The 8,448-nt window shown below is 45.4% G+C and overlaps 1 protein-coding gene across 1 annotated transcript; it reads left to right on the top strand.

The window, feature by feature from the left end:
- Positions 1–4,528: 4,528 nt before the first annotated feature.
- snai1b (snail family zinc finger 1b) lies at positions 4,529–7,657 on the top strand. The gene is made up of 3 exons (XM_063208356.1): positions 4,529–4,812; positions 5,329–5,898; positions 6,122–7,657. The coding sequence occupies exons 1-3, from the start codon at positions 4,734–4,736 to the stop codon at positions 6,304–6,306; spliced, it is 834 nt and encodes a 277-aa protein (XP_063064426.1). The 5' UTR covers positions 4,529–4,733; the 3' UTR covers positions 6,307–7,657.
- Positions 7,658–8,448: the final 791 nt, after the last annotated feature.

Here is an 8,448-nt window from a genome sequence, read left to right as displayed (position 1 = left end):
CAACAGTTGGCTACTCAGGGGTTCCCAACCTCAACTTGGGGCCCACTTGAAATGTTCACAAATGTGGTGAATCACTGGGCTTCTTCATCAACACACTACTACACTTGCCCCATTTGGTGATAAGCCACTCCATTATCATTATCACGTCTGGACACTGCATCAACATACAGTACACTTGGCTACACTGGCCATTTCACCTTATTGATCTCAACATTGAATTCATAGCCCAAATTTGATTTTTAAAGAGAGACAGATTCAAACTGTGAAACGAGTTGAAAGGCTGTCCAAGCTGAAAGGCATCAGGCGGTTATTTACATTGACACGTCTGTGTGTTTACTATGGTGATAAGCACACACTCTGTTGTCTTTTCCACATAACCTTGTCTGCTCAACTGGCAGTACACTTGCCTACACTTACCAGTTCACATGCTTGGTGATAACATTGAGGTCATTGTCCTAAAATAAATTAAAAAGTGAAAGATGTAAAGGACAGGGGCACTATTTTTTAATATTTAGCCCCTTTTCTGAATTGTCTGCAATAAAGTATAGTGGTCCTCATCAATTTTTGGCGTTTGCTGCTGCCTCCGTTATTTGGTTAATTTGGATTTTGTCTTAACTGGCTTTTTAATGGCCGTCTATGGGCATGTCCAAATTTGTTCTTAAAACCAGCCGAAAAACATTGTTTTCAGGACTATGCTCACCCAAGTGTTTAGTGATGTTCACTGGTACAAGTTTTGTAGCAAAAGTTTCTGTCGTGATTCATTTAGCATTTTGTAAATACATTTCTGAACACCCATAACCACTTGTGTGTTAGTGTGATGCGTACTTATGAAAACAAATGTTTAGGGTGGTTTTAAGAACATATTTGGACATGCTCATGGACGGCCATTATGAAGCTATTTCAGACAAAATCCAAATTAGCCAAATAACAGAGACCATAGGATACATAAAAAATGGTGAGGAACATTCTATTTTATTGCAGACAATTCAGAAAAGGGGCTCAATGTTCAAAGTAGTGCACTTGTCCTTTAGACTGTAAAGCAAGCCGCAAGTATAGTAAGCTATTATTTACAATGGCAAGTGTGCATGTATTAATTTCTTATTTATCCTGCTGTCCTTTTACAGTATTGTATGCACAACTAGGGATTCAACAACTTTTCAGAGCAAATGTGTCAGGCTGTTTGCTAGTTGTGTTTCCATTATTCTTGTGGATTTTACCACCTGAAATATTTTTTAACTGTTCTCTGTGACTGCTTTTACATTCTTAATTAAATGTTTGACGTTGGCCTATGTGTATAAGTGGCAATATACTTTTACTATAGTGCAACCTGCTTTAGAGAGCTCAGCTGCTGAAACACACCGGCTCCAGAAAGCTGAGGCAAGACGGTGTAAGGACAACAACCAGCATGCACCTTATGTGCACCTCAGTTGGAAAAACATTCCACAGGAGTGAAGAGAAGCCATGGCCTATATGTGTAGCCTATAGTCTCATGGAGCTAGAGCACTGGGGCCGGGGCCGTTCCACACCTCCCTGAAAACAGCCCCATAGCAGAGCTGGGGATGGGGAGACGGTGAGACTGTGGCAGCCTAAATAGACCTTTTTTTCATGGCCTTTGTGGGAGACATGCTCGCTCCCTTGGGCAACACAAGGAGAACATCTGTTCCCAACAGAGAACATTTTTACGGTTTGTGTCCTCGTTCTCCCCGGTGTCATGAGGTCAGCCCCAGAGCTTGGTCAGAAAACACAACCTGTGGCCCCAGTCCCCACTCTAATGTGCAGTGACAGCCATAAAAAAGTGCACTACGTTTTACAGGTGCCAAATGCGCTTCTCCTTTCATTAATGTCTGGATAAAATAGCATTGATGAAATAGTTTTTAAATGTACTTATTTGCTTGACTTGACAGTTTTTTTTCCTGAATTTGTAAGCGTAATAGAACCACAGAGAAATGGCAGAGAAAAGTAAAAGCAGCATGTTTACAGAAGACTTTTCTGAACACTAAATAGATCCATGGCATATTTCTGAACTTGTAGCCAAAAGCATGGTTTCTATAAAGAAAGAAAGAAAAGAATTAGATGGATAATACTGGGCAACGACAACACTATTTCTGTTTACATGTTGAAAGCAGAAAATACTAACCTCTATATTTAATTGATTAGTTGATTTAATTTTCATTAGGCCTACGACATGGCCACGACAATACATTGAAGTGGAAAATAACATAATCCTACATTTTTGCACACAAAATGCTATGCAAAGCACAACTGCACAAGCCTGGCAGTTAAATGGACTGAACTGCCTAACTCCTTGCAGCATTAGGTGAAGTAGAGTTGCTAAACCTATATAAAAAAATGATGGGGTAAAATGGAAAGTAGTCGTGCATTGCCTGCAGAAAGCATCCAAACAGAGTAGGCTACATACACTTTTAAAGGTCTATATCAAGTCCATGGACAGAGCTGTCCAAGTGCAAACGGGGTAAAGCTGTGAACCCGTGTTCTGCAATGGCCTATTCATTGAGATCTTTCTACCTGCGTGAAATGCCGTCTCCAGGTGTCCTTTGTAATTAAAAACGACTATTGTTATGTGGAAGCTAGACATCAGCCGATTGAGTACTCGGCCATACTTGGTAGACAAGCTGAAAAAATATGTAAAACGTGCAGGATATAGGTGTTAACATATTGATGCCCGAAATCATGATAAAGTAGGCTACATCAATGCGTTAATGCTTCACCTTAATCCATAGGACAGTGCAGTGCGCTCAATTTGCCCATATACTGTGTTACTCATTGTCTTGTTTTGCAATAGTAGGCCTATTTGTTTATTCTCTTTTACATTAAACACGAGGCTAAATGAGAGAAGTACGTCCCTCCCTTCCAAAAATATTGATTACATTCTTCATGGACAATTAATGAAATGCATTGCATAGCATCCAACCAAATGCATTTCATTCTATTCAACTACACTTTCGATAATTTCTGGTATAAATGAAGAAAATGAATTAGGAAGAAAAGCAGTTCTATATATTGGTCTGGACGCCTTTTATAAGACGTGTCCTCCAAATTCAGGAAAAAAGGCGGGTTGCAACTAATCCCTGTTGGCACTATCCTGGTCTTTTTCCGAGCTGGGCCACGTCTGTGTTGTGTGTAATTACTTTTACAGCGGGCCCACTCCTCTGACCCCAGCCTTCGCGGCGTCGGCGTGAACGCATGAACGATGTGTGAACTCTCCAACATGCCGCGACATTCCAACGCGCCCGAACAATAGTGCACTCTGACAGGTGTACTTCTCCGCGGCCCTCGGACGACCGGGGATGGCATGTCGCCGCTTCGTGCTTTTCGAGTGCTAAATAGGGCCACTTAAAAACGTGCCCACTTGATTGGCATATTGAATGGCACAATAACGCATTTTTTATTGGCTGCACCAAATTGAGTGGCATACGTTTGTAGACGAATGAGACATTGACAAAGTGATTACCATTTATTCAGCCCTGCATTTGAAGCAATCAGAATTAATTCAGTGGTTCATCTTTAACAACGCGATATTGTTCGCTGGAGCCCAGTTAATTTTTATCCCCCGCCCGCTGCGCGCACATGCGGTGGAACAGCGCTTCTTTTCATGCAAGTCTGTGGGTCTGCAGAAGTCCCGCAGCGTTTCAAGCAGGAAAAATGAATTGAGAGCATGCTTCTTTGTGTGAGGGTGAGGGAGAAAAATGGAGGTCTTGTCTGTGAGGCACTTGTAAAAGTCTCCCTCTTTCTATGAGAACTAAATGAGCTGCTTTGTACCAATAACCGAATCCAATCGTGTCACCATATAAAACGCTCGACGGGTTTACGGTATAGACGTAAACAGATAACACCCATGGTGCCCATACACTCATTTGTGACCCTTTAAGCCACTTTTTAGTAGGACATCCAAAAGGCAATGAATCAATCACATTTTATGGAGACGCATGTCCTGGAATTACCTATCTACATGGCGCAGAGATATTGGCAAGCTGTATTACGCACAAACATTTATTGAGACACTCTACACTACACTGACAACCATTTGCTTTCCCCCTACAGAAATCCGACAGAGGACGCTGCAGTATAATTTCATAGCCTATATCTCTTTCTATTTTATTCATATTAAGACAAATATTAAATTAATCTGAAAAGGCAATGACGGGTTTGATGCCGTCTATAAATTAAACTGTTCAATGGTACTTAAACGGTCTTAGTTCGCGCCTTCCCTTCATGGTAGCCTCTAATCTGTCCCTGCAAATGTACAACTTGTAATAGCAGTAAAAGCAATTAAGGGCTAGAGATCTCAATCAATAGAACTAGCTACAGTTGTCTCAAATGGTTACAGGCGATGTGCAGCGATTTCCCCCGGAGCACCTGCGGGCAAGACCCATGTGGTCGTCACGTCTCCTGTGAGGTGGGCGTCTTGTGGGGCGGGGACTTGACTTCACACCCCAGCCCCCCTCTCACCCCCTTCTGGTATATGAGGGGAGCGTATGGACTCGCATCAGTTACACCTTCCACTTCACAGGTGAAATCATCACTGCATGGGATTGTGAAATACCCTGGAAGTTCGTAGAGGAGCTGATGTACTTTTGCTTGGCTGCGACAACTTGTTTTCCTTGTTCAGCTGCTGAACTCTGATTCGTAGTGCTTTCGGATAGAAGGAGCAGAGATTTGAGAAACGTTAAGCGGAGGAAAATTTATTTCAAGACCCAGAAGATTAATTTTCCATGATGCCTCGCTCATTCCTTGTCAAGAAGTACTTCACTAACAAGAAGCCAAACTATGGTGAACTGGAAAGTCAAAGTGGTGAGTTGCTTAGAACCTTTTCCTTGTATCTTACGATGGGTAATTTCGAAACATATGAATTCATATACCCATCCGCTGCGTAACTGTACCTAAACCAACATGCCCATTCGTATATTGTGAAACGTACAGTCACTGTAGATCGCCAACACAAAGTCAGCTTTAGTTTAGGTGAGCTAACATGTTATTATATTCCCAGGAAAGGTATGCGCTATACGTAAACCCAGACCGTTCACTCTGAAGCGCAATGGCTGACGCTCACACGTCTTGCAAGAGAAAGAAACTATAGTTCAAGCGATAACATTACATAAACTCCAAGCAATTTAAGTTCTTACTCTGTTAGTATTACAGCTGAGGTCCCTCAGTAAATGGGGTAAATATAGGTTTGATGACCTGGAATGTGCTCCCATTCCAATGCTGCCAAGTTGGATTACCAATAAACTCCATATCATCAGGTATGATTACAACAAGCTTTACATAATTGCCTCAAGCTGACCAATATGCATTTTGCTTTGCCAGGTCCTCGATTTGCAATGGTCCCCGAGAGGTTTCCATCAGCGGAGCTTCCCACAGAGAACGGCTCGGTGGTGCCCCACTTCCCAGGCCTGGTGTGGGACATGGGGGCCCTGCCCTTGTCCTTCGCCCCTGTCTCCCCCACCACCCCCTCGGGCCCACTGGACCTCAGCTCCCCCTTCAGCAGCAGTGGCAGCAGCAGTGGCAGCAGCAGTGGGGATGAGGACGAGTGTCGCACGTCAGACCCCCCAAGCCCTGACCCCATGGAACGCTTCCAGTGTGCACACTGTGGCAAGACGTGCAGCAGTCCCACCGCCCTCTCCAGACACCAACTTAGTCATTGTGGACGCACCGCGGAGTCTGTCATCACGCCTGCGGCAATCACGACAGCGGCCACCACCGTGCCACCCACTGGGCGATCCAGCTTCCACTGCAAACACTGCCCCAAGGAGTACACCAGCTTGGGGGCACTGAAGATGCACATCCGCTCCCACACGCTGCCCTGCGTCTGCACCACCTGTGGCAAGGCCTTCTCCAGACCGTGGCTGCTAAGGGGACACATCCGCACACACACCGGTAAGGACAAACACCACACAAGTTATCTAAGATTAAAAAAGTGCGTTCACACTACATGCATAAGTAACACTTTCTATTGTTTTCTATAACAGTTAACTGTGGCTGCTACTGTTAACTACACACACATAATGCTTTCAAGCAGGAAGGCGACTTCATGTTAACCTATAATTGATCCCGCTGAACTTGTGTTAATGGTTCTTATTTGTTGTTTCTCTCTCCACAGGCGAGCGCCCCTTCTCCTGCCCCCACTGCAACCGGGCCTTTGCGGACCGCTCCAACCTGCGCGCCCACCTGCAGACCCACTCGGAAGTCAAGAAGTACCAGTGTGGCACCTGCTCCCGCACCTTCAGCCGCATGTCCCTGCTGCACAAGCACACCGTCTCCGGCGGCTGCCTTCCCGCCCAGTGAAGAGAGAGAGAGAGAGAGAGACGAAAAAAGACAATGAAAGAGTGGATGGAAAAAGAAAGGGATGGACTTAGCGTTGAATCTGATAACATCTCCCATGTCGCCAATGCCACAGGTGTGGCTGTAACCAACACAGTGGGAATGGACTGGAGCAAGATGAAGAATGGGGTTGGGTGGTGGCACCAACGACAGTGGTGCTCAAGTCAAGTGCCTTAGGAAACACTAGTCCCTCCATGCTGGCAGGCTCAGCACAGACGCCAGTAGATGTATGTGTGGATATATATATATATATAATGTACAGCAGGGGGTTTGGGGGGTCTTCAGGGAGGATTGTGATGGCTTGTTGGGTGTGTGTGTATGAGGGGTAGGGGGGCAGCTGGGCATGCAGTTTATTCCCAGGATGCCCCTCGGTGCCGGCTGGTCCGGGATTGTAACGATGCAGCTGCTGGAGAGGAGAGGGAGAGAAAGAGTGTGTGTGTGTGTTGTGTGCTAGTTGGGCAAATGTATGCAGAGTGGGGGTCATCTCTCACCACGCTCCACACTCTACCAGGGACGTATTGAGACAGCTGTCTCCCCACCGTGGCGCAGCGGAGGCGGGGTGCTGACAGATGCGTTAGCCCTGACCTCCAACGCAACCCCGGTCCCTCTCCGTGTCTACATCCGTCCGCCGAGCCTCCTCTCCTGGCCTGCCACCGCCTGCTGGTCTGCTTCGCCCGCCCTGCTTCAGGGGCCAACAGGATCTGGCAGCCGAGACTTCAAAGAAAATGTGCCCAACAAACCACATCCCCATGGTACTGGTTTTTTTTTTCAAAGGGGAAAAAGGCGTAAATGTATGTGTTTCCCGAGCATTTCCTTTTGCAGGATTGGTTTTCCCATCACTAAGGACTCATTCAATATTCCAGCAAAGTTTTCTTTCTTTTTTTTTTTTTTTTTACACTTTTTGCTGTTGAAATTGTCCTTTTTTTAAAACCAAACCAAAAATGGATACCATGGCTGGCCAGAAAACTGTACAAAATTGAAATGTTGATGCTTGTCTTAAAATGCTGTATATTGTTGTATTTTTATTACTTGAGAATGTCAGAGACAAATGACTGTTAATGGGACAAATTGAAGCTCCTTGCTTTCTGTGGCAAACCCTATGCAAAGCCAAAAGGGCAAGTCAAGACACAAAAGACAGTCAAAACCGCTAGTGTACAAGTGCCTTTTTAAAAAAAGACTGTAATTTATACAGTGGGGAGTTCCAATGGAAATGCTGTGCAATCTATTTTCCATAGTCACATTTTTTGACGGTTTATACATTTTCTACACTTTTTTTGTACGAGTGACCCATATGGGCTTTCAATAAAATAATTTATGTTTGGTAAAAAAAAATCCAACTCTTGTCTGTGTGGTTGCTAAGTAGGAATGGGGTGAAGATGTGCCAGTTGTTCCACAGCTTTTTGAATGGGATTGTCCTGGTGTGTGTGTTTAATGGGGGAGAGGGGTGGTGCCAGACGCATGGTGAGTGATCGCTGGAACACCTGCACACACCTGCCAGGCTTTCCAGCCAAGCTAACGCTAACACACTGCAGCACTAACAACAGACTCGATGACACATGGACAGCACATGTGCATGTCCGAGCAAGACCGCAGGTGGACGGATAGTGTGAGTGGGAGAGGGAGAGAGAGAGAGACAGATCGAGCGAGAGAGAGAAAGAAAGAGACAGAGAGAGAGGAAACATGACAACTGGGGAAAACTCCACACAAACCCATGCATCCAGCCAGACTGACAAACATTTTAAGCGAGGAATGAAAAAATAGAAGTGACACATCCGCTATAGAAACAGAGTGAAGGGGGGAGAAAGAAAGAAAGAGACAGAGTGTGAGTGAGACGAGAAGAGAAGGGGGAATCCCAGCACGCTATAAGTCACTCAGCGAAAACCTGGACAGAAACGCATGGTGTGTGTGTGTGCGTGTGTTTTCTTCTTTCTCCGCTCGGCCTCCGTCTCTCGTGAGGGGGAGTAGGCTAGCGGCGCGTCTTTGGCTAAGTCTCTGGGCCTGAGCCTCTCAGCCCGAATGACACGCTGAATCTACTATGCCCTTGTGACCCGCCGGCTGACGCCAGCCAGTCTTGCCAGAGTAACGATGCACTTCCTCTGCCTGCTG

This window comes from Engraulis encrasicolus, chromosome 10 (assembly GCF_034702125.1).
Source record: "Engraulis encrasicolus isolate BLACKSEA-1 chromosome 10, IST_EnEncr_1.0, whole genome shotgun sequence".
Taxonomy (NCBI): Eukaryota; Metazoa; Chordata; class Actinopteri; order Clupeiformes; family Engraulidae; genus Engraulis; species Engraulis encrasicolus.
Note: the sequence above shows the minus strand (reverse complement) of the source record. Positions and strands in the feature narration are given on the sequence as shown.

Excerpts from the sequence above, each read along its gene's own strand:
- snai1b (XM_063208356.1), top strand. The coding sequence starts at position 4,734 with ATGATGCCTCGCTCATTCCTTGTCAAGAAGTACTTCACTAACAAGAAG. Across the intron at positions 4,813-5,328 it reads TGAACTGGAAAGTCAAAGTG|GTCCTCGATTTGCAATGGTC; the intron begins GTGAGTTGCTTA and ends TTGCTTTGCCAG. Across the intron at positions 5,899-6,121 it reads ACACATCCGCACACACACCG|GCGAGCGCCCCTTCTCCTGC; the intron begins GTAAGGACAAAC and ends CTCTCTCCACAG.